Source organism: Cygnus atratus, chromosome 10, assembly GCF_013377495.2.
Source record: "Cygnus atratus isolate AKBS03 ecotype Queensland, Australia chromosome 10, CAtr_DNAZoo_HiC_assembly, whole genome shotgun sequence".
Classification (NCBI taxonomy): Eukaryota; Metazoa; Chordata; class Aves; order Anseriformes; family Anatidae; genus Cygnus; species Cygnus atratus.
The window spans coordinates 14,140,542-14,166,226 of NC_066371.1; the positions used below are offsets into that span (position 1 = coordinate 14,140,542).

The window sequence follows — 25,685 nt, forward strand, 5'->3', positions numbered from 1 at the left end:
TCGCAGCTGAGGAATCTTTCTTTGGCCAGTAAATTCTCCCTCACGTTCAGCTTGAGGAAAAACCCGGTATGGGAAATGTCACCTTACATAGGTAAAGTGTGGCCGGGTTCCGAGCGACCCAAAGCGAATTGTTCCACTGGAACATTTCCATCCTACCCTAATTGCCTGGAGCGCCACCATTCATCCCCCTGCCTGCCCCGTACGTTCTTGTGCACGTATGGTCACCGTTAATTCATGCCGGATTGCTCTAATTAGCGCCGATGAACTGCTCGGCCAAGACGACTGCAGAGCTCCGCAGCTGCAGGGAGTGTGGAGGAACATCTCCTGGCTTCTTTTTCTGTTTCTCCTCCCTTGCGGACAGGCACCATTTCTGTCCGTAACCAATAGGAGCCAATTTTCTGTTTCATAATAGGAAAGCACTAATGTCAGGACGCCCTCCTTACCCAAAGCGTTCTCCTTGAAGATTGCTCCTCTTTGCTTTCCTAATTGCCGCTGCTCAGCTGGAGGTAGCGCACGCCTTCCAAACACATTATTTTGTTGTGTTGTTACTTACCAAGGGGAAAAAAAGAATATGAGAGAATATTGCTTTGTGCGGAGTTTTCCCCGCTTTAACCTTTTGTGTGCTGACGTGAGATGCTTTTCTGTGGAGCAGGATCTGTTGCTGCTGGCAGGACGTGCTTTGCAGCCTGCAGCTTTGGCTGGGGTGGGACACCTAAAACCCATCCCTGCTGGAGCCTGCGGGTGCCTCTGCACCGTGGCCTCTTGCTAAAGCATCGCCTGCAGGGCAGCTGCTCTCACGCAGCGACCGCCTGCAGTACAAGGCAGGAGGTGCTGAGCTGACGTGGAGCACGGGTGGATTGGGGACCAGAATGGTTTGAGTGGAGCCCTTGCGGTCGGGCTGGCTGAAAAACGTGCTTGGAGTGACCCGTCCTTGGGAACTGCTGGGGCTGAAGCCTGCAGAGCCTCCAGGGGCGTCGGAGCAGTGCTCCCTGGGGGCCTGGGAGTCGGCCGAGGACTGCGGGTGTTTGACTTGCTGCGTCGATGCTCTCGCAGGTCAGTCACCACAGGAGAATTTACGGCAGTGCAGTTTTCTCCAGCAGCTTCAGAAGTGAGCAGTTCTGAGCCTTTTGCGTGCGGTCCCACTGATGGAGGAGCGGAGCGCTAGGTTACCAGTCCCAGCAGCCTGGGGACATCGCTTGAATCCCGCAGGGTTTGGTTGGGTTTTGGGTTTTGGAAAACCAGGTGCCTGGAGTAGAGCTAGGATGGAGGGATGGTATGCCTGGGTACAAGGCTGATGAGGGAGGAGTCTTGTTAGGAATTTCGTAGTGGTGTAGAAGAAAGGAGGAGCTCGGGCAGAGCAGGGAATGCAGCAAGACTTGCAGAAAGTAGTTGAAGCCTGCAGATTAACCCTGCGGGTCTGGAGGGACCGTGCAAAGCCAGAAGAGCATCCTTTTGCTTCGTTCAGAGCATTCTCCTGTGGCTTCAACCTTGGAAACCACTTTGTTTAACCACAAAAGGCAAGTGGAGGCTGGGGGGGGGCAGACCCCTACTCACTTGCTTTTCAGGGAGCAGGGCTGCTTCCTGCTCAGCTCATTACTTTCTGGAGAAGAAAAAAGGGTGGAATAAGTAATTCCACAATGTATCAGAACGGTGTCTTCTGTGGTGTTTCCATCCTGTTCCTGCGCTGCGTGCTCTGCCGCCGCCTGGGCCCGGGCACCTGCGTGCCCATGAAGCACCCCGTCTCACCACCTTGGTTCCTTTCACCTCTGCCATAGCCAAGGGGCACAGCTGTGGTGGCACCAACCTGCTGGGGTCCCAGCCAAACCTGAGCCTGCTCCTTCCTTCATGCAGCTGGGCTGACCGTGGAGATTTCCAAGGCTGGCCTCGGTCTCATGGAAGCAGTTTGCATTTTGGTGCTGCTCTGAGAGACGAGGCAGAGCACAGCAGGGTCAGGCAGGTGCTTTGTGAGCTGGGATGGTTTCTGTACCAGCTGGTCTCTTCCTTTGCCTTCTAAAGAAGCTCCAGCGAAGAATGTCGTCGTGTCCCCTGGGCAGGTGGGACGCAAGGGTTCAACTCCCAAGGAGCATGCAGGCTCGGGCCGGGGCTAGGCGTGCGTGGCGTGGAAGTTGCAGTGAAGTGTGGAGTCAGCTGTGTCCTTGGGGAGGCCCAGGTCTCCTTGGAGGGCTTTCTGCTGCTGGACATCTTCATGTCTGGAAGTCCCGATATTTGCAGGTAGCCCGGGAATATTCGGAGAGAAGCAGAAGATCTGTGGTGTGTGCCGCATGATTTTCTTCATGCATCTTATTTAAGAAAAGATAAATCATGAGGACTTCTTTCTAATCTCAGATGACTGCAAAAAGCTCTTCTCTTCCTCCCTGTATTGGTGGCACCTGATTGTGCAGACGGAGAGTTAACAGATACGAAAATGCTCAGAGGAGGTGACCGAGAGCTTGGTGATTCAGAAGTCTTGTGCTGGGACTGATCCCTTCTCGCTGGGGCAGTGCTGATGCCCACTGCTCTTCCTATGGGGCTGACTCTGTCCTCTAGCTGAGTGACGTGGCTTGGGAGGGCAGGCCCCTGGGTCTCAGCTGCGGGGTTTGAGTGCAAACACTCACATCTGGGTAACTGCACCTGCCCCGGACGTGTCTGTGCCTCTCCCCGCATTCCCCACCACAGCATGGCTGGGTTCTAGACTAGTTGGCAAAATCCTGACTTTCTGATGGTGCCACATCATTATGGCTTGCTTAGGGCTGAGGTTTTACCCCACATCACATGCTCCCCTTGCTGCAGTTCCCGGTACCCGCTGCTGCCTGTGTCGGGGCTGCCAGGCTCGGTATCGGTACCTACCGAACCGTGCAGGCAGTGCAAAGGTCCAGCAGTCAGGGTGCTCATCGAACCCCAGAATATCCCGAGTGGGAAGGGACCCTCAAGGATCACTGAGTACAACTCCTGGCTCCACAGAGGACAACCCAAAAATCAAACCCTGTGTCTGACGGCGTTGTCCAAACACTTCTTGAACTCCAGCAGGCTCAGTGCCCTTGGACTTGCATTTGCAAAATGCTGAAAGTGCCCTTGGGAAGGGGACTTGGGAACTGTCAGTGGCTTTAGGGGTGTGTATAGATGTGGAAGAGCACAGGAGGAAGCGTGGTGGCTCTGCAGGGCTGCTGGTTCGACCCAGCAGAGCTGGGTGTGGGCAGCGAGGTGGGCAGCTTGGCTTTTCACGAGGGGATGTTTGTGGCCAGCACACATGAAGGAGAGAAGCTATAAAGCAAGTGCCTTGTGTTTTGTTGGTTGCAAAGCCTTCCACCACCTTATTCCCACAGCTTGCATTGTTGCCTAATCCATGTGGCTGAAGTTCTTCTGTGGTAGAGGTCTGGCTTTTCTGTGGCAAGGCTGCTGTACATCCCTGTAATACTGACTGCCTTTTATTCTCCTTCTTAGATCTACAATGAGAACAGAAACCTGTTTGAAGTCAAGGAGAATGTGCCCAGGAAGTTAGTGGAGAAGGTTGCAGGAGACATCGAGAGCCTACTGGCCAAGAAAGTCCGTGCTTTAAAGGTAAGATGATGGGCCTGCGTGATAATGCTCTGACTGATATATTCAGTTTTAAGAAAGGTGTTTGATGCTGTTGTAGCATTATGATCTCGGCTTCAAAGTAATTTCTATGGTTGTGTGGCCTTTTCTGGGAACTGCATCCTGCAATTGCACTTATTCATATGGATATTTTCTGGAATATGTCTCAGCTGTCATGCAAGGAAGTGTGGGTCTACTGTAGGTATCTTCTGGATTTTTATTTTCTGGATTTTTATCTTCTCCCAGTGTCATGTTAACACCTGAAGGTGCTGCCACAAGAATACGAGTGACAGCAAAAGCCTGGCAGCAAATTCTACCCAGTCATTTAACTGGGTATGTGGTAAGTGGGAGCAAAGGTGCTTCCAGTGTGCCTACAATAGCTTATGAAAGCGTTTCAGACAAGTAGGGTTTTTTTTTTCCTGTTTAGGAGAGCATGAACTGAAATGTTTGTGCTGGTGCCTGGCACTTGAATCCTGTGATTGACTGCATGTGTGAGTTGCCCTTATGGGTGCCTGCGTACAATTCCAATCTACTGTCCTATTTTGTAATACTCCTTTTAAAATGAGTTCACTTTATCTGTAGTGGAGCAAGGTAATCTGTTCGTGGTGCCGGCGCAGTAAAACCCGGCAGAGGCTGTAACAAGGCAGCAGCAGGGTTCTGCTCTACCGCCGGGCAGAGACAAGCCATTGCCTTCCTGGAGAAACGGAGATACCCTCACCGCTGCCGTGGGGTGTGGGAGCCGTGGGATTTTCACATCCAGGAGCAGTAGTGGCCTCTCAAATACCTGCCTGCAGCGAGCAGGATGAAGCTGTGCAGGGCATGTCTGGCAGCACGGCCAACTGGAAGTGCTTGTGTGGGGTGAGGGACACGGGGAGGCCTTGGAGCAGATAGCGTGGCTGTTGTCTGCATATGGGGTATGGCCAGAAAGACTCCTGGTCACCCTTCGGCCTGACAGGCAGGAGTGGGAGCAGAGGAAAAAGCCCTGTGGTGAGAGGAGGAGTGGTGCGACAGCTGAGCTGGAAGTAGGGTGGTGAGGAGCTGTAAGTGACCCGCCGTGTTTTGGGTAAGAAGAGGTTGCTCACAGGAGGTACGCGGGAGGAATCACAGGACACCTGCGTAGGCCAGGGGAGTGCCAAGCCCTGGTGGTGTCTGAGTCACAGGCAGTCAGAGGCCAGCCTGACTGGCAGGGTGGTGTGGGGGTGCCCACAGCGACTGACACACAGATTCAGGTGAAGATTGTCGTGCATTTAATTCTGGAGTTTGGGAGGTAAAGATGAGGCCTACATGGGATTCACAGTATCAGAGAATGGTTTGGGTTGGAAGGGACCCCAAAGCCCACCCAACCCCAACCACCTCGCCAACCCCCTTCCCAACTCAAGGAAGACAGGGGAGACAGAAGGTGGCTGCAAACTTGATATGCCCCTGGGCAGCGTGTGGCTCCGGTGTGATGGACAGGGCAACAAGGCAGAGCTGTGCAGCACAACTGTGCTGAGTGGTTTCCACTGTGGCATCTGAATTCCAGCTATGTTTTTTCTTACCCTTTGCTATGACTGACAGATTTAAAGAGAGTTTGTGCATCTTCTGGTGCTAGGACCTGTGCCTACAAATAATCTCGTTTGTCTCCTAGTTGGACTTCCTTTTCCTTTGGGTTTTTGGCCAGGAGAGGTTGGTGCGTTGCTAAGGGCTCACCTGCTGCTGGACCTAACCGAAAGGAGTGATTCTGGCAGCACTTGTTGGGTAATTCACACTTGGTGCTGTTGGAATCCATTGACCTGAATTAGTTCTTTCAAGAGGACTCCTTCAGAGCGCGGCTGCTGGATGGGGCAGTCTCTTACATCCAGCTCGCGTGTGCATACTTGGTGTCTTGGGTTGGTGGTGCTGACAACATCTGGAAATGAAGAAGTTGATGGGTGAGAATTTGGACCTTCTGAATATCCTCCACGTTGTACTAAGCTTCTCCAAAGGAGAGGGGCTCCCACAGCTTATTCCCCTCTCCAGCTTGTGTTTTCTTTTGTCTGAACTCTCCCCTTTGTTGATTCATCTCTCATGGAGTCATTTCCTCCCCTTCTCTCATGACTCACGAAAGTGATGATGACTTCTTGAAATATATTTTTCAGCATCTGAATCAGGTGGGACTCCATGTATCAGAGAGGGCAGGTGAGGAGGGAGAAACAGAGCCTCTGCTTGAAGTACAAATTGCCACGTCACTTGTGTACTTGCTCTGCTGAGAAGTTGCCTTCCTGCTTCCTTTTCTGCAGAAGAGGGAAGGGATGTTTCCTGCGCTTTGATGAGGCTCTGTAGGACAGTGCTAGCTAGCCTTTGGGCACACACAAGGGATGTTCAGTGCAGGAGTGGCATTCTGATTTATGTGGTGATTCAGTCCAGCCATCAAAGATCACTTTCCTCGGTTTCTTAGTGAAAATTTTAACACGTCATTATGAAAGTTCAGCTGTGTGCAGAGCATTTATTAATAACACTTGGTTTCTTACCTTGTGTGTTGCATTTCTAGAACCAGAAGTCAAGCACAAGGCCACTACACCACGACGCTTGTTGACGGCTGGGTGGCCATGGTGCCGTGCCATGGCATGGGTCTGGCACTGCAGGACCTCTGACTTCCCACCTATGTTTCAGAGGACTGCTGGAGCCAGGCGTGTGTGGCAGCGAGGGTGATTGCTTCCAAAAAATAAGTCATCTGCAAGGAGCTGGTTGTTTGGATTCTGCCCTTCCCTTTTTGTTCCAGACCATCATACCTGATGTCGGCCTCATCATAGGACAGAAAAATTCCTAGGAAGATCTTTTTGCAATTCCCACCCATTCCAGAACAGCATCTACAGCTGGTTCCCAGGGGGCTTTTGCCTTGTGTCCCATGCAGCAGCCTCTGCTTGATGGGGATTTGCATCAGCTCTAGCTTTCCTTTTCCCCAGTGTCCTCCAGTGTCCTTTCTCCACAACGACTTTATTGCTCTGAGCCTTCCCTCACAGTCTGCTTTAGGGTCTCTGCTTCCAGCTCCCCCTTACTCCCATGCATTAGCAGGAGAGGAGGTAGAAGAGGTGGTCTTCAATGCCAAAAGTACAGCTCCTCTCCTTCGAAACAGAAATAAAAGGGACTGCTAAAATGGAGTAAATCCTGAAGGAGACGATGTTAAATATACCTGGAGTATTGCATTATGAGGAAGTTCCAGGGGTGAGGGATAAGGAAAGAGCAGAGCAGGTAGGTACCTGCCTGGGTACAAGCTCAACGGGCTCCTCCTGTCCATGCTGATGAGTTTGCGCTCGTTAGGGCCAAGAAAAGCATCTTCTTTTACCCTGTGGAAAGGAGCGAGGTGGCAGACTGCCAAATGACTACTGGGGAGTTAATGCCTGTGTGTCATCCCTGTTGTGTTTTCCTTGTGCTGGGAATCACAGCTGGCTGGCTCACGGCTCGACATCATCTGAGACTAGAATTCAACAGGCTGTTTGTTTGCCAAACGCGCTCTTTTGCCACTCTTTTCCAACTTAATTTTTCTATCTCTTCTTTGGTTTCTCAGTGTATTGGAGCCATCCTGGCTTTTCTATGTGTCCTGAAAGACATGTACCTACAAGCTAGGACTTCTCTGAACTCGTTTAGGAGTCCCACCACCTTAGTTTTTGTCTTTCTGGAGTCCTGCTTTCAGCAACGCTGTGGGCTCGGATGGCTCTTGGAGCATGGGAGAGGCAGGAGTGCCTCCTGCCCTGTTGGAGTTTGCTGCTGGCAGGGCATGACTGAGCCAGGGCAAAGCTGTCACTTGGGGAGTGCATGGGGTGGGTGCCACCTCTGTGTTCCGAAACCTGAAGGGCATTCTTCAAGCCCTTTGGTTGTCTTCTCTCAGTGCAGCCTTTCTAGTTTTCCCCAGTCCTCCAGCTTCCCATGCCACTGTATCCAGCCACTTGTCTCCTCTGCATGCCCAGAACGAGTGCCTCTCTCCTTCCCTGCACTTCCCACCATCCCTCCCTCCCTCTGAGGGCGTGCTGCTGCCCTTCTTGCTTCGTGCTCTGCCGGGGCCTGGGCCCGGGTGGCTCCTCGGTGCCACACCGTGTCCCCGCAGGCCCCAGCTCCATCGGCTGCTCGTGACCATGAGGAGATCTCCGCAGCCCGGACCCGCTTCCTCGCCTGTCCTGAAAACACACACGGCTCGGATCAAAGCGAGAGGGTAGCAGCGGGGCTACGGAGGTGATGAAAGACTTCGGAAAGTGTCAGTGCAAGTGGCTGAGGAGTTGCTTGACATTATTTCTGCTGTACAAGCTGAACGCCTCAGATAATTCTGTTGCTACAACAGTAGCAGTAAAAGGATGGTGGTGGGAAGCAACCCCAGGAGGAGGTCGTTGTTCATGACATGCCATCTCGGAGTGCTCCCCCTCTCCTTCAGGTCTGGGGACACCCCGAGTCTGTCTAAATAGGTGAAGTGCACGAGCTGTGCCGCAGAGTCTGTCCCTTCCCAAAGCTCCGCAGACTGGGGGAGAAGGGAGTTGTGATTTGATGGAGGAGGCGGCTGAGAGATGGAAATTTTAGATCCTAGGCTATGTTTTAGGCTTGTTTCTACTTTTTATACAGTTCTTGTGAAGGCTGCTTGGGATGATGACTGCTTCATTCTGCACATATTTAAACACAGACAATTTGCTTGCCTCCTGAGAACAGCACATCCCACAGTTTACCAAGTGGGTTATGCCCTGAAGCGAGCTATTTATACGCTGTGACCTGCCTGAAGACTGCTGTCTATGCTGGCATTCTTCCCCCATCTCCAGAAGGAGACCTCCCTCTCCATAAAGCACAGCACAAACACCTGCACGCTCTGGCGTCGGGCACCGCAGGGCGCTGGGGCAGAGATGGAGCCACAGAGGGGCTCGGGGTGGCCCAGCCCTGGCTCTCGGGGACCCCCACGTCCCTCTGTGCCGGTGGCATCTGTCACTGCTCTTCGGTCCTGGGCACCAGCCTGGGTGCGGGGAATGCAGTTACCACTGGCGTTTGGTAACCGAGATGTCCTGTCAAAGCCTTTGGTGGGTGCCGTGGGTGGCGAGGCAGTGCCGGCGTTTTTCCCAAAGAGCCTTTTGGCGGCACGGTCCTGGCGGTGAGGCTGGCGGTGCCAGCATTTCTCCCAGCAGTGCAGCTCACCGGCTCTTGGTGCCGCAATCCCTTCCCTCCTGCGCCACAGCCCTGGGCAGAACGGCGGCGCTCCTCGCGCTGCGGAGGCTGTGTAAGCGTCTGCGCTTGGGAGCGGTGCCCAGGCACGACTGGAAATAACTCCTCGTCCTCCCGGAGAGCGGAGCAGCCGCGAGCAGGTCTTCATCCCGCTGCGGTGCACGTGGCAGAGCCGGGGCCGACCTGCAGGGCCTGAGGATGTAACTGCTCTTGCGTCAGCCGGCGAAGAATTCAGGGACTCGCTGTAGGATCCAGGTACCTACGTGTTGAGCATAAGGGCAGCAAAGTGGCCTTTCACGTCCCAGAATTTATGGTGTCTGTGCGTATATATGGCACACGTGTGTATGTGCAGCAGGTCTGGCACACCCAGCGTGGCTCCGTGCTGATGGGAGAGCTAACAGCACTTACCAGTGGTTAGGGGAAAAGTTTGCGGCTCTTGTTTATTCTGTTGTTGTGGAATTTAACTGCCTATTTTTGTTGCTATGTATTTAGCTCCAGTGTGGGCTGAGCACTTGGGGAACAGGAGGGCTTTGGTAGGAGGGTTCACCGCTCCTGTTCCTTCAGCTGAGGTGTGAGAGCTCACAATGTTTTTCACTGAAGGCTTTGAGATTTTCCTGCAAGAAGAGTAGGAAAACCCGCACTTGGCATTTTCTTTTGCAGAAAAATGAATCACAGAATCATTAAGGTTGGAAAAGACCTCCGAGATCAACTGGTCCAACAGTCCACCTATCACCCACTAAACCATGCCCCTAAGCACCGCATCCAACCTTTCCTTAAACACCCCCAGGGACAAAGGAGTACAAAGGAAAAATCTGGGGATTTTCTGTTTTTCTGCAAGCATGTTGCAGGAATGGCTGGATGGGTTTCCTGGGGTTGGGGAGTCTGAGTGATCACTGCTTTAGGAGGCTGTGGCATTCCCCCCTTCCTTTGCTTGGGACCCTGAGGAGGGGTGGCTGGAAGAGCCGGGACTCGGCGCACAGTGAAGATGTTGATCTGGAGATGAGTAAGGCTGGGGTTTTCTGAGGGCCTTAAGCAAATCTCTCAGTTTAGTCTCCGATTTCCACCTACCGCCCTCACATTTTGGGTTTTCCCGCTTCCTGGCATTTTTTCCTTGCTTATTCCTTCCTATGTGAGGGTGTAGGCAGCTCTTGGCCGTGCTTCAGGATCCTCTGATGGCAGGCGAGAGGGAGCTGGGCGCGTGGCTGCAAAGCGCTTCCCGAGGCGGCTTCTCGGGGCGAGAGCCGGTCCGCGGGGCCATGCAGTTGTGTTTCAGTCCCAGCTGAGCGCTCAGTGCGCTGCTGCTCAGCTGGGACAGGTTCCAAGCTACATTTACAGCTGGCACAAGCATATATCAAAAGTGCAGAGGGGATTTAATTGGACAGGTTTATCCCTTTAACAATTCTGATAGCCCTGAGATTTCCCTTGCAGGTATGTGGTGAACAGAGTCTTTATCAGCTCTTCTGCTTCCTGATAGGGACAATAAAAGGTTTCACTTGTCTAAAGAGCTGCAAAAATTGGCATGCAATGAAGCATTTCTCAGCCCTCTTCCGAGCAGCTTCTGCCTCTGTCAGCGGAGGAGGCTCTGCCCTTGTCGTGGTGTGGGAAGCACCCCGGCTTTCTCTTCCTCCATCATTCTGGAGGCTGCCTGTGGTTCTGGGGGGTGTGGGGGCTCCACCATGCACACTTGGCACGCGTGCACGCTGTTCCGGCTGCACAGCGATGGGCACGAGCCTGGCTTCGTCCCGCGTCCCTTTGGCACTCGTGGAGGAGGGACCACAGCCGACATCCACCTTGCTTCGGCTGAAGTACCAACCATTTACAGATGTAGTCTCTTCACCTTGGTAATTAATAGTGACAAATCCATCGCTCTTCCCACTTTGCTGATTGCTGGTTGGTGGCTTTTGTTCCAATTCTATTTTTAATTCCCTCCTAATCAAATCCTGGCCGACTGTCCCCGTTTATGTATTTATTTGTTCGCTCGTTCGTGCACATGTGTGTGTGTGTGGGGGGGGGGGGGGGGTCTTCTCCTGCTGCACGATTGTTCTTGGGCTGGACCTGCTCCAATAATCCAATTTGAATCCAATCTCCCAGGTCTGGAATTCTAATTTACAGATTGCAGAGGGGAGCCGAACAATGCCCGCGCACCAGGATGGTGGTTTATTGTCTAATCTAATCAGGGACAATCAGATGTTTGTAACGAGTCTATCAAAACTGTATTGGGCCAGTTTGCTGAGCAATGTAACCAGCTTTCTTAATAGCGCTAACACGATTTAGGGCTTCCTGCACTTTCATGCAGATTATGTTGAGCGTTTCCCTTTCTTCCCCTCCCCGAGTGCCTGGCAGCAGCCCAGCCCCACGTGCCTTACAGCTCCGTGAGCGCCTGGTGCGCTCTGCGGCTGCGGGGCTCCACGGGGCACCGGGGCTGCTGCTGCGATCCTGCTGGGACGACCCCGACCCCACCGGGGTCTCAGCAGCGCAAACGCACCCCGAGCCGCGGGCAGGGGGCTGAAAAGCAGCGCTTCTCTCCTGCTGAAGCCTTCAGCGAGTCTCCCCACCGGGTCCGAGCCCTGCGTGTGTGCTGCGAGCCTTCAGGTTCTTTGGGCTGCTGGCAAGGAGTGAACGGAGCAACTTTTGTCCTCCCCTGCCTGTGGCAGGTTGAGGCTGTCGCTCACCTTCGCCCCGGGTATTCACTTTCCAAAGTTCACACAGCTGCAGCTCAGGCCTCCTTGGGCAGGGGTTTGCAGCGCCCTCCCAGCGCTGGAGCAGTAGGGGAGCCAAAACCAGGGCCGTAAGTGGGCTCGCGTCTCTTAGCACAGCTGTCCGACCCGGAGCAGAGCTTCCCCGTGACTCCTGCTAAATCTCCCCTCGGGCACACGCTGCGTGCAGAGGGAAGGGAGCTGCACATGGGGCTGTGGGATTGCTGCAGGGCTGCTCCACGCAGGGAGCTCCTGCAGCCAGGAGGAGGAGGAGGAGGAAGGCCATGAGCTCCCTGCAATGGGAAGGGACCTTTCTGCCTGGCTTTCATCGCTGTGTGTGCCTTGCCTCACCTCACCTGGCTCACATACCTCTCCAAAGCAGTGAAGAAATCGAGATCCCGGAGCCCTCCGAGGCCGGGTGACGATGAGTTGTGCATAAAGAGTGTTTTACTTTCCTTCCTAAAACACCATGTTGTGTCTTTGACAGCAGCTCGCGTGTTGTTTTCCAGTTCCTCCTGGTTTCTGAAGCACTCTCTGCAGAGGTGAAGGTAACCAAAGCCATTGATGTTGGCAAGGAAATTCAAAGTGTTTGCAGTCCGTGGCCGTCTCAAAGCTCGGATCCATCAGCTTGGTCCTGAGCCTCGAGCTCCTTGGGGCTGGCTTATTCCTTGCACAAGAGGGTTGTTGAAAGGATAAAAGATGATGACTAAAACTTACCGGTTTATAAACAGATGCCAAAATGGTGAGTGAGGCGATAGAGGAGCAGGTCTCTTTTGCTGGTGCTAAGGAAGGAAATTATCGTTTAATTCTTTGTGAAGCAAATTTTGAACACAGTTGGGAAGAAATGATTGCAATGGTAGCAAAATAAAGGAAGCCATGCCACCGAGAAGGGGATTTGTTTGAATTTCCTTGGTTAGTTTTGGCATGAGAAAATTCATTTCCATGGCGGATTGGTAGCTGGAGTGGCTTCTGTGTCCTGTCCTGTGGCCTCATGACTAGGTTGTGTGTGGTTGGAGAGGGCAAGGGGATCTTTGTTCCTCTGGGGTTACCGGCAATGTTATGGGGAGCATGCAGCCCCACATTTGTGGGTCTGGTCCCCATGCCAGGGAGCTCGGCCCCTGCCCCTGTGCTGCTCATGTCCTTCGAGAGCTCGCTGAAGCCAAGGTCTTGGCCAGAAAAGGCTCCCACCCGTTTGTGCTCTGGTTTCTTCTCATGTCTTCTCCCCCGAATGCTTGAAATGCGTCATCTGGGATGGAAGGCTCTTGTATTGAGTGGGAATAATTGACCTGGGAAGAAAAACTGAATCATTTTGAATTCAGTTCCAGCTGAATGAGGATTTTTTAAGGGTTTCATCCCTAGTTGAACCAAAAAATCAATTATTTGTATCGCTCTGTTTACAGACAAGTGGGGAAGTTAAAGGCTCTGATGACTGAGGGGGCGGAAGCTTGGTCCTGCAGGTTAATGGGCTTGCATGAGGCTTTTTTCTCTCAAAAGCTCTCTTCAAATCCCACCTTCTTTTCCTAAAGAAAGCAGATTTGGCAAAGCCCCTTTCTGCAGCCCACAAAACACAGACCAGCATTGGCGTGGCTCATCTCGGCGGGTGTCCTACGGCTCGCACAGGCTGGGGACACTTGCCAAGCACCTGGGTGGCTTTCCCTCTGTGCAGCCGTGCGAGCCTAAATACGTCGGTGTCCGGCCCTGCCCCACAGCAAGGAGCTGCCGTAAGGTTCCCAGAGCAGCTGATGTCCATCAAGTGTTTGAGTGATGCTGTGGCAATGCGTAAAACAGCTGTGACAGGCATCTAGCAAATCTTAATGAAAAAAAAAAAAAAAGCAGCAAGAGCCTAAATTGCATGTACAACTGTGATAAAGAGCCAGAGATAACGCTAAAGAGATGGTATCAATTTAATGCAGGTTTGGTGCCAACGTCTGTGGTCTGCTCTTTGCAGAGCAGCCGTCGGTGGCCGGCGGGATTGCAGCAGCAGGCAGAGTGCTTAACGCGTCCGGGCCCCCTGTGCGAGCCGTGCCCAGCGCAGCGCTCTGAAGGCTGCCTGCTTCCTGGGATCAGCGAAAGCCTTTCCTGCCGCTGCCATAAAAATAACGTGCCCTGAAAAAGTGACGTGCCCCTGCCTGCCGGCCTGTGGGACCCTGTAAAAGCAGCACGGCACCCCTTGGTGCAAGAAACCAGCCGGTGTTGGCAGCGCTGCAGGCGGCTGCGGCCGGGCTGTGGGCAGGGGGGCAGCTCCACTGCTCTCAGCTCTCTGCGGGGCTGCCGGCCGTGGGTCGGTATTGTCACCTGCCCCAAATGTCTTCCCAAACCTTGAAAAATACTGATTTTAAATTCCTGGCTTTCTTTTCTTCCCCGCAAACACGAGAATTAACAGACTTCCTTAAGCAGAAGGTGGTAGGTCCCCAGCACGAGGGGGTTGTGAGGGCTGGGACTGACCAACTCCTCCAGACCCTGGTGGGCAGCGCTGCAGCGCGGCTGCTCGCCTTTGGCCGTTGCTGCATCCTGCGTGCTGCTGCTTTTCGGAAGAGTAAGTGGTAGGTAGTAGCAACAACAACTTTATTCAAGTTGTGCTGCGAGCAGTGCTTCTTGTTGCGCACCAGTAGATGGCACAGCTTTTATATGAGCTAATTATATAGGGAGAAAACTCGGGTCTGAACGGTTTCTGTGGCTAGTCTTAGCCATGCCTGCCTCTCCTCACACAAGTGAAGACGTCTCTGCTGATTGAGAAGGTCGGGTGAGATCGCAGAAGATACTGAGCTTTGCAATATCTGGGGGGGCAGTGGGAAACCATGATGGGGAAGAGAAGGTAGATGGCTGTGCAGTTAGAGGTGCGTGGAAGCAGGTAAGCAAACCTCCAGGCGGTGGTAGTTTGGCTTCCCAAGCTCATTGCGGCAAGTGGTGTGTTCCCTGAGGACATTTGACTGCTCCAGCTTTATGCACGGGGAAACTGAGGCCTAGAGATACCACGCTTTGTCCTTGATTCCGCTGGGAACAGGAGCTGTGCTTCCTAATTAACTTCTGGGACGTCAGCTACAAGGTGTCCTTCATGCTGAGTTGCTACAATAAAATCTCCCTGGAGCTCAAAGCTCTTTCTCCGTGCTCTGTTTGGGTTTGGCGCCATTGTTTCCTGGCCCATGCAGTCTTTGAATGTGAAACTTTTTAACAGAAAACGTGAAATACGCCCTACTGAAATAGGGCAAGTTGAATTCATTCTTGTATCTTTTCTCTGGATGATGCTGCCCAGCTGTTCCGTACCTGCCCTAAACCAAACAGTGCTCTGGCCCATGCGGGAGTTGCATTTGCAGCTTGTGGAAGGTGGGGACTGAAGCTGGGGTGCTTACTCAAGTGGAGCAAGACGGCTGTGAACAGGAGAGGGAACCTAAGCCCATGCCTCCGTGCCCCTCTCCCGGCCTGCTGCAGCTCAGCACTGGGCTGCCAGGGCTGGGCTTTGCTTGGTGCCTTTCTTTTTTCCGAGATTTTTTCCGAGCCATGAGGTTGCGATGCAACCTTTCCCCTATAATTCAATCCAATTTCAAAGAAAACCTGGCCAGTTTGGGACCTGCTTTAACTTTCTTTGCAAGACCTCTGCGTCCCACGGAGACCAGAGCTGTAATGAGAAGATCTGGTTTTGTGTCACCTTGATACTTCCTTGTGCGTTTTGGTTAACAGTGGCCTGTGGGGGTTTGCTTTTGCCAGCTCTCCCACGCAGGAGCTCCCCCAGCATGTCAGGGAAGACGCACGGACCCCAGGTAGGAAGCAGTCTTTGTCCCTAGTTTGTGCATGCTGAGGAACTCCTCACTGCTGAAGCAGCTTCTTGCAAGTGGATGGAATGGATATGTCTCAAACCTTGAGGGCCTGGAGTGCATGTTGAATATAAAACAGTATATGTATGCACTCCTGTAAATAGAGTTGTCACTCTAAAAGAAATGGGGTTTCCAGTGCTTGTCAGATCACTTTAAAACCATTTTTTATTACTAGATTACGTTCTAAGATAAAGTTTATTGTAGCAAAAAAAAGAGGGAAGGTTTAGGTTTTCACTGCAGATTTGGAAACACACTTAAAAATTATGAAGTGTCTTCGAGCCTTAGCTGAGGACAGACTTCCTGCTTCAGCATTTTCCTCCCTGGCGGCTCCTGCCCAGCTGAGTTAAAGGACGGTGTCGGTGCACAGTCTCCCCCAGCAAGTCACTTTTTAAACCAAGCAATGTGATGCCGTGTGGACACAGGCAGAGAAGGTCCAGCTCCCAAGTTTGCATCCTGCTCAGGGACAGAAACCCTTCCAGGGTGTCCCTGCCCTCCGGGAGCTCTGCAGAACACCCCACTGCGCGCGTGCTGCTCTAACGCCACCGCCCGAGGGAGGTCTCGTCAGTCCCGAGGATCGATCCTAGCCATGTGTTGCCTTTCTTCTTTCCCTTCCCCTCCTCCACGAGCATTGCTCCTAAAACATTTTTGCTTTAGTTGTATCCTTTATGCTCTTACTTCTAGTGCTGCGTCTGAAAGCAGAGAAACCACCAGGTTGGTGTCAGCTCTTTTCTTAGCAGTCATCAGTAACATCGCTCCGTCTGAGACGCTTCCATCTTTTCCTCCTAGTTTTCTCTGGTGGTATTTGTCTACCTTTGATAGGTAGCGGTGGAAGCGCGAGCAGGATGTTGTTCTCAGCTGTTTGTTTGATGCAGGGCTGTCCTGCAGCGTACCAGAGAAAACAGCAGTCTCCTCCTCCCACCAGACTGACTTCAGAGTTGCGTTGTTTTGCATCCATCTGCTCCATCTACTGTCCTCGTTTAGACACCCACAAAGTGCATCACAGGCCAGAGGTTGTAAGAAGCAGCGATTTGCAAACGTGATCTTAACGCTGCAGTCCCCAGCGGCGTGCGGGGTGAGCACGGCACGGAGGGGCAAACAGCCCGGCAGCCTGCGCCTGGCAGGGATGTTCGGGTGCAGCAAAGCCACTGCCTCCTCGCTGCTTTGTGGGTTTGATCAGGACCTGGCTTTCTTGAACATTGCACAAGGACTTCAAAGTCACTCGGTGTCTGGAGTGGTGAGAAGAAAGTCAGCTGGATTTAATCCCTAGATTTAGAGGGAACCATGCCTGCCATAACGTCTGGCCTCTGAAGAGACGGGTTCGTTTGTGTACGGATTATTGCGGATAGTCCCCACTGTCGCGCTGTTTGAGGTGGTTCTTCTCCCACACCCTCCTTCTCCCACTCAAACCCAGAACCTCTGCAAGGTCCCAATTTGAGTAGCTGCTTTGCTCCTTCTGTGCTGAGCATCCCTAAAACCTGCGCTGTAATAGCATCCCTGCTAATTATATCACTGCAGATTTATTTCACGGTAATATTATTGCTGGCCTCGGGCATCACCGCTATCATTGGAAAACATCGAATGATCACAGCTCCTTAGCTGCCTCCATTAAAGCTGGGAGAAGCGTCTGGGCCTGTTTATAAGTTTTGCCTTTTGATGAGAGCCGAGGATTGATGAGCTGGTGGATGTGAGGTTCGCAGACTGTGCCCTGGAGGGAAGCTTGCCGAGTCACAGCAGCCATAAGGTGCAGATGGCAGGAGCACTGCCTGAATGCTTATGCAGCTTGGGAAGCGGGGAGCGAGTCGGGAGCGTCACCTTTATCTCCGCAGGGCAGCCCTCGCCCCCTCCCGGGCTCCGAGCAGCAGCCAACACAAAGTGGCGGTGCTGCTTTTTAACAACAAATGGGGGAAAAGAGTGTTTTCTCTGTTTTCTTAGCTGGAAACCAAATCCTGTGGCTGGCGTGCTGGATCCCAAGGCATCGTGCTAAGAGCGTGGCTGTAGGTGGGTGCCAGATCTCCAGGGCCGTTCTATCCCTGTGTGCCGGGCTCGCCGCTGCTCGGTGCTGCATCCACCTCCGGGATGGGAGGCGGCTGGTGCCGGAGGCCCGATAGCCACCCTCCAGAGGATTTCTGCTGCATTTATTACAATATTTCAGAACACATCCAGATACCACGCAGGTTTGTTGACCTGCTGGGACAGCAGGGCACCGAGCATCCTGGTGGTCCTCAGCCGGCCACCTATGGAAGAAGATTTCAGATCTGAGATGTAGCTGATGTGGAGAAGGCGAGGCGGTAACTTATCAAGGTCCCTTTCAGACTCCATGAAAGCAGATCAGTTGTTATCGATTTTACTGTGTCTGGCTGTAATGTCCTGTTTGGTTACGGTGAGCAGTGCTCCAGCACGGGAGCGAGCGGGCCAAAAGCTTGACTGAAATGGGGTCAATAAATTATGTGCAGACAAAAGGCACTTACACGCAGGCTGCATCAAGTCTCCTGGTAATTTCAGCAAAACAGTCAGAGCAGAAATACGCTGATAATTATTTAAATTAGACTCCAAGCATTGAGATTTTTTTCTTCAAGTAACAGCACTTCAGCACTTGTCCAGATGAGTGCTAATTTACCCAAATGGAAAGGTTTATTAAACATGCCAGCCAGTGCTTTAGTAATATTTAGGACAGCAATTTTGCCTTATTATATCTCTTAACAAAGAGGACACAGGCTCCCTGATCCAGCACCAGAGCAGTCGGGGGATGCTGGGCAGGATCCCTGCCAGCTCTGCTTGGAGGCGAGTGGACGTGTATCGTTTCGGCTTTGCTTCTGCCCCTTTGCTACCTGCAAGCCCGGGACCTGCCTCACCTGACCAGAAAATGTCACCAGGCTGAGGGGCGCTCAGAATCTGCACATCTCGGTGCAGGAGGCACTGCTACGTTTTGGAAACGCAGTTGTTGCTGCGTGGTGTCGGTGCGTACAGACAGGCGGGTACGGCTGAGTCTGGGCTGGACGCTGCTCCGTGCCTTTGTCCTCGTTTCACCATGGGCACTCTCTTGAGATGAATCACGCTGTGGCATGTAGGCTTTGTTGTTTCCCTGAAGACTCAAAATTTTTGTTTTGTACATTTGAGAGGATATTTCGCGATGCCCAGTGGTTCTGCTAAAATATCCAGTAGAAGTCGTCTGCTGCTGTTTGTCTGTGGGTGCAGATGTTTGGCGCTATAGGTCCTTCTAGGACTTAGATGGAGAATTAGGACTGCTTGCATGGATTAAGGGAGAGGTAGAGATGACATTGAAGTGTCTTATACTGAGATACTCCTGACAAAGAGGATGGTTGTGTTGTGTGATTTTTTTCTTGGAGATCCATCCAGAAGGAAATATCTTGTAGGCTTTGAAATTCTTCTGGCTCCTCCAGAACAAAACTCACCGCCTCTTTTATGTGTGCCTGCTCACCAAGGGCATGAGAATAGGAATAGTGCATCGAGGGCGTGCACTCTGTTGTTCATACCTTTAAGATCTTGTTGAGGCAGAGAGACAGGACCAGAATTTTCAGAAGGACTTTGCTGCCACCGGAGTTTTAATAGGAGTTAAAGGAACAGGATATGCACAGAAGCTCACTAGCCTTCTGCTGTTCGGTGTATCATTAATAATGGTATTTCTTTGTGATCTGATTGCTGGTAGTATACTTTTGCCCAGTGTATTGTAGCTACATTTTCCTTTACTGAAAATTTTTCCTCCTTGCTCCCCCCCACCCCGCCAAGATTGCTGTGTTAAGCTATTATGCCGTAAATCTTGGGAGTGTCTGGAGCTGTGTTTGAGGATGATTTGGCAAGGGGGAACCTATTGGAGTTCTGGGTTGTAAATTCTTCCAGAACTGAGCTGCAGGATTTAGCCAGCAGTGATGGGAAGATTTTGGCTCTGTTCCCGGCACTCCTTCCGTCTTCAGTACTGTTGGGTGAGTAAGTGGTGTCAGAGCAACGAGGGGAAAGGCTGTGGCTGCTCCCATGTGCACGTGCGGACACTGAATCCCCCAGAGGGGAGACAGAGAAGTGGATCTTCTCCAGCCTTGATGTAGAGGCTCAGTGATCTCCCTGGAGAACTGGAGTCCTCCCAGGCAGGTTGAATATTCTCTTGTTTGCAGAGCTGCCATCCATGCTCCCCAGCACGGGTGGGAAGGAGGCCAGGGCAGCGAGTGCTGCTGATGATCCCTGTCCTCCTTATGCTCCAGAAAGGCCAGAGCAGCGTGGTGTCCCTGCTCCTGGGAGGGGGACAGCACATGCCCGAGGGAGGGACCCGAGCGCAGCCAGCGCGTGGCATGGAGGCGGGCACCTTGGTGCTTGCTGGCTGCTGAGTCAGCCTTGAGCTCCCTGCTCTCAACCATGATGTCCCTAGTGCATCTGGTGGCACTGTCATGAATGCTTCCAGCGTGCCCTTGGTGCCAGGAGCGGAGGCTGTTGCAGGAACAGCGGTGCTGCCCTGCCGGGTGTGCTTGGTGAGAGGGTTAGCAAGTCGGTTAGCCTGCTCGGCGCTGCCACATCCCGCCGGGCAGCGCTCCTCTGCTGGTGACGTCCCCTTTCACCAGGGTTTGTAAAATGTGGCTGCTGCAAAGCTTTGGAGGCAGCAACCAGCATAAACCCAGCCATTTCTACCAATGTCCCGTCATGCAGTGCTGTCACCATTAACAGTCCTGGCAGTCGGCTGATCGGAACGTGAACTCTTCAGAACAGGGAATGTAAGTGGAAGTCATTGGGAAGGGAGCTCTTTGCATTGCGGACAATACCTGCTCTTCAGCATCTGCCGTCCCGCAGGGCGGCGTGCCCTGATCGTGCTGCAGCCCCCACTGGCCGAAGGACGGCCTCATCCAGCCGCACCGCAGAGGTGCGGGGTGCTGCCTCCAGGAGCTGTCCCTGCCGGTGCACCTCCGTGAAGTGTAAAAGGAGACAGCGTGGGATTCAATTCTACTGTTCTAGCACCACCTTGATTGGAAGTGCTTAACCTCCTCTTCATTAATCAGTTTGAATTTTATCTAAAATTCATCCTCGATGAAGGCAAATTAGGTAGAGTTCTGCTGCTTCAGTCTCGGGCTGGAAATGGCGGTTGTGCACGCGGGTTTGGCAGGTCTGTGCTGCGCAGCTCAGATCAGCGCCACCGTGCTTCTGGTGCTGGGTTTTTGGTGCGGAGCCTGGAGGAGCCAGCCCTGTCCCACATGTGCAGCTGCCCCCGACGTGCCGCAGGCGGGACAGGCGCTGGCGTGCCGGTGCAGCACAGGGAACGTCTGCGGCTCCATGAAACTTGGAGAGGTTTAGGACCAGGACACGCGTGCATCTGAGAGGTGTGTCGTCTTTTATATGGTTCCTTTGCCGTTGGATGTTTTTGTACAGGGATGAGTGGAAAACAAGGATCAGGGAGGGATACGAGGCTGTGAACTCTGCTTCTAGAGTCCTTGGCCGTCTGGTCGCCGGAGGAAGTCACCTTCCTGCCATGATTCCCTGTGACGTGGACTCCTGGTACGTGGAAGACCACCGGTGTTCCGCTGAGGTTAAGCCTTTGGTGGTGGTTACACAGACCCTGATGAGTGCTTGGCCTCGTGGCCCATGCTGCCTTGCCCACGGAGATCTTCTGCAGCTCCTGCCGCAAGGTTACTCAGAAAAATCAGGCAAATAGCCAGGCACCCTATTAGAAGCTGGCCTAACCATGTTTTCTTCCCCCCAGGTACGGAATGAGTGTCCCACAGGGGTGTCATAGGATGGTTTGGGTTGGAAGGGACCTCAGAGCCCACCCAGTCCCAATCCCTGCCATGGGCAGGGCCCCCTGCCCCCAGCCCAGGCTGCCCCCAGCCCAGGCTGCCCCCAGCCCCATCCAGCCTGGCCTTGGGCACTGCCAGGGATGGGGCAGCCACAGCTCCTCTGGGCAGCTCTGTCCTAACCAGCTGGACAGCATCTGAAGTGTGTGGTTAATCTTTTGTGGCAGGATTTCAACCATCCCCTTTCATTGGGAAGAGGTAATGACCGCAAGGCACTTGCTTCTGAACTCCTGCATCTGTCTGAGAGCCGCGGGTCCTCTTCCGGATGAGACTCCCTCCTGATGGCTGCGGCGATGAGGCAGGGAGCGCAGGGCTGATTGGCGGAGGCACTGCAGAAGGCTGCTGCCTAATTTACCTAATCCGTAGCGCTCAGCCGAAATGCAGAAGTGCCGGCTCTCATCATGCCGCAGCTGCAATTTGCATTGGGAGAGAAAGGGGGGAGCGCACTGCCAGGGAGAAGCGGGCTCCTTTTTGCTGCCTGGATCAGTGGTCTCCCCTCCTACCGGGGGTGTAAAAGAAATGGCAGTGTCGCATTCTGCTCTATTTTCTCCTGGTTTTCTTCCTTCTCTCCCTGCTGAGGGTGGGTAGCATTAACCTCCAGGGACACCAGTGACTTCCTAGCAAGTAAGACCGTCATTCGCAGGCTCCCAGGAAAATTAATTTCAGTGGCAGTAGCCACTCCTAAAGGACCCTTTCTCTCTTAGGACATAGGTATTTTTTAAAGCAAGTGTCCCGATTCCCAATGTTCCTCCTCCTCTGTGGACCTGGAAGGTTTTTGTAGCCTGGATTTGACTCCCTCAAGCAAAGTCCCCTGTTGTGCTTCTTGTGGAAGTGGCTGAGAAATCTGCTCTCTGGGGGTTGTTCAGTTGATCAGTGGCAGATTAACAACTTCTCCTGCGTCTCATGAAAGAGAGGAGTGTGGTGAAAACCAGAACAAACCGAGTTTTGCTGCGCCTCTGGAAACAGAGCTTGTGAGCAGGGAGTCGGTCCCTGCAGTCCTTTCCTCATCGTGACTTCAGCTTCGTGCTGTGGCTGGTGGCTGGGACGGGAGCGACTCGGTGCCGTGGAGCAGTTCCTAGGCAAAGCTTCCTGACAGCCTTCATCTGAGCGGCCTTTGCACTGCCATCGCTCTGGTCTAGCTGCTTAGCTAGTGCTTGTCGCTTGTGGGTTGCCTCATTCGAAGGAAGAACTGACAGCGCAGCCAGGAATGCGTTCCTCTCCTCCAAGATGGCACACCAAGACTGGTTTTGATGGCACGACATCGTTGCTCACAGTCGCGTGAAATTCTCTCTGGAACAGTGCTCAGAAAACTGTTCTTAAAGGCTCGGCTGTTGCGGTAGGAACCTGGTTGCAGTCCCACACAGAGCAGAGCCAGTTGGATTGTGTTCCTCACGGCCTGGTCTGCTGAGTGTTGAAGATCTCCAAGGGTGAAGATTCTGCCCCTGGGCCCCTGTCCTAGTCTTGACCAACCTTACCGTGATTTTTTTTTCTTCTGCTATGCAATCAGAATTGGCCCTGTTGTGCCCACGGGCTCTCATCCTACTGCTTTGCACCTTCAAAAAGAGTTTGTTTTCAGCAGGCTCTAGCAAGATGTTGAACTGCTTGCACCCTGCCATATCTCCCTTCCAGCAGTTGCAGGAGCGGGTAAAGCTTCTGTGAGTACCAGAGCCTGTCTGATCGTCTGGCTGGAGACTTTCTCTTGGGTCATCTCGTGCTTGGTGCCTCTTCCTTTGTTCTTTGCCTCCTTCACCCCATTAAGCATCCAGTTTCAAAAGAGCAGCCAACATAACCCTCTGCCCAGGTACTTCCACTCCTGGCATGTCCTGGACCCACAGCCTTTGTAGGTGGTGCCCCCCGTCTTACTTCGACCGTCCCGCTCCACAGAGACTTCCTGTCACCCTCCTCTTGTTCAGGAGAAACCAGCAGGCTAACGTCCTCGAGCAGGATTTGCCCAGCCTCTGTCGTAACAAAATCCCGTTCGAGCCCAGAATGAACAAACCCCTTTTGAGCCTGGGTGGTGGCTTGGGCCAGCCAAGCGCAGGGCGCTCCTGCCTGGTGCTGATGCCGGGGGGACATGTCCCTGCCTCTCTGCTGCTCCCTTTTCACCAGGGGAGAAAGTGCAGCTGTGCCTGAGTGCCAGATGCCAACAGGTGAACGCTACAGCAGCTTGCCTCCATCCTTGGAGATGCTCAGAACTCACCCGGACACAGCCCGGTGCCTGTGCCTGGTGGCTGCGGCTGGGTCGCAGTCAGGGAATGGCCGGGGTGGGAAGGGGCCTCTGGAGAACACCCAGTCCAGCCCGCCTGCCAAGCAGGGCCACCTAGAGCACGGGGACCGGGGCTCGGACATACGATGGTCTTTTTGTCAGGGAGGAACCAAGGCGGGTTTGCTCACTGGGAACCGGGCAGGGAGGGCTGCTGGCGCTGCAGGAGCGGTGCGAGGCGAGCTGCGCGCCGTAGGTAGGACGCCTGCTCCTGACCTCCAGCCAAGCCGAGCTGGAGGAGGGAGTCTTGCAGATGACTTTGTTGCAGTCATCAGGAGAACAGCACATCTCCGACACTTTTTTTTTTTATAGGTCTTGTGCGGATTTCATGTGCCAGAGCTGAAATAATACATGATTTCTTAAACTGGCTTTTTTCACGGTTGTAGGAAACAATCCAACCGTTCAGCTGGAGTGGCAGAGAGCACAGATCCGCACCCACGGTGTGGGCTGCGCCGGCCTCTGCCCAGACGTCACCTCTGTGCAGGCTGGTGGAGATGGAGGAGCAGGAGCAGTGAAACCACGTCACGCAGGGCTGCGCCCAGCAGCCAAAATAAGGAGCGCAGGGTAACTAAACAGGAGCACGGGGACTGCCAAACCGAGGGCAGTAACGTATGTAGAACACCATGTAAGAGAAGTGAAAGAATCAATCCGGCTTGCTTTTCGGGTAAATTTGACATCTGCCTGCAGGCATAGGAGCCTGAAACTTCACACCTGTAGGATATTCACCTGGCCTTCTGGGTGGGGATTTTGGGGTATTTTCCCCCGTGGCAGTGTCTGCACTTTAGGCATGGTCATTTTTTTAAGATTCCTTTACTGCTTTTATAAATCTAAAGCTTTTGCTGTAGTGAGGAAGGGCACTTAAAAATTTTTTTTAAAAGGTTGTAAAATTGAATTGTGCACAAGCTGGAGTACACCAGGAGCAGCCGCACCTGATCGGTGGTAAAGAGAGGAGTTTTTCTGTTTCCTGACAGGGTTCCTCTGCACAGTCAGAGTCTGCAGCTGAAGAGGGATTTTGGCTCTCTTTCCTTACTGTAGACTCCTCATCGTGTTGCTGCATTCACTCCTCTGTAAGCACTGAAGTGCAGGATAGCCCTTTCCCATCTACGTTACCTGCTTAAGCAAACTTCAAAATGAGATCTTTTTTTCCTGCAGCGGCAGCCTTTCTGACAGGCGAGGTAGCTCGTTAATTACAAACTGCTCTCCTGGGCAGCGGGCTCCCCACCTCCCGCTCTTCCTGGTGCAGTGACGGAGGGGCTGCGACTCGTAAGATCCGGTCCTTGGCCCCGACGCCTTTGTTGTTGTGGTTCTGGTAGGAGCGAGGGGCGATGAATGATTCATCGCCGCCTCACAGCGCAGGGTCAGCGGGTCGCCTGCAGCCATATCTTATTATCGTCTGCAACGTGGTCTGCTGAGGTGTCGCTAACCGTCTGTAATACATACCGCTCATTTCTGTGGCATGCTCGTAACCTCTGCTGATTATTTATAAAGGGTTAATTAATAGGATTCTGCTCTCAACAGTGACCCAGTGTGCTTTGTTTCTGGTCCTTCAGTTAAAGTAACAGCACTTTTGCTGAAAACATCAGTAATTTATTCTTGAGAACACCGTTTTGGGCTGTATCAAAGCTCCACGAAGATCTGAATGTGGCATCTACCTCTTTCCCCTGATCACTGATTTTGTAATTTTATAAAAGAAAGCAATCAGGTTTGTCTCATTTTATCGGTGCTCATTGTTCAATTCCATTATCCTTTTAGGCTTTTCTCTTAATATCTGTTCCACTGTTTTAGTAAGGCTTGAAATCAGACTCATTCCCCAGATCACTCTTCTTCCAGTTTTAAAATTTAGATGAAACAGATTAAGATTATTGAGTCCTGAAAATCAAAAAGACAATAAGGTAGAAGTGTTAATGTGCTGAAAGAGACCATCCGCGTGGTCCTGTTAGCCCCTGCTTCTGAAGCAAAAGCGCAGGGTATGTGGTGTAATTAAAAGACAAGCAGGTCTACTACACGTTAAAGGTAATGTTCTTTTTTAATACGGCTTATAACTGGTGCGGGACTTGTTGCTCAGAGATGCTGTCAGAGCAAGAAATGTAGCAAGATGCAAAAAAGAGAGGAAGCTTGCTATGAATGCGACCGGTAGCTCTGATTGTGTAGCTGTAATAATCCTTGCTCATGTAATGCTGCCGTTGTAATCGGTGGGTTTACTTGAATGATGGAGGTTTTCAAGATCAATTTGAGCATCTGTAAATTGAGCTGAGGAGAAGATAAATGACCAGGGCTGCTCTCTTTCTTGCTTTAGGAAGATTTAAGCCAATAATTAGTGAAGGCAGGAAAATGATTTCCCTTCCTGCAGGTGGATTTTGTAAGACGTATATTTGCAAACTTTCAGGCTGTGGAGAGG

General features: G+C 52.6%; 1 protein-coding gene across 1 annotated transcript in view; it reads left to right on the forward strand.

Moving 5' to 3' along the window:
- The window catches only part of CACNA2D2 (calcium voltage-gated channel auxiliary subunit alpha2delta 2), a 193,155-nt gene that overhangs the window by 78,078 nt on the left and 89,392 nt on the right, over positions 1–25,685 (forward strand). Inside the window, exon 3 of the mRNA XM_035546621.2 lies at positions 3,442–3,558. Coding sequence (XP_035402514.2) covers positions 3,442–3,558 — 117 coding nt within the window. The remainder of the gene's footprint in view (positions 1–3,441; positions 3,559–25,685) is intronic.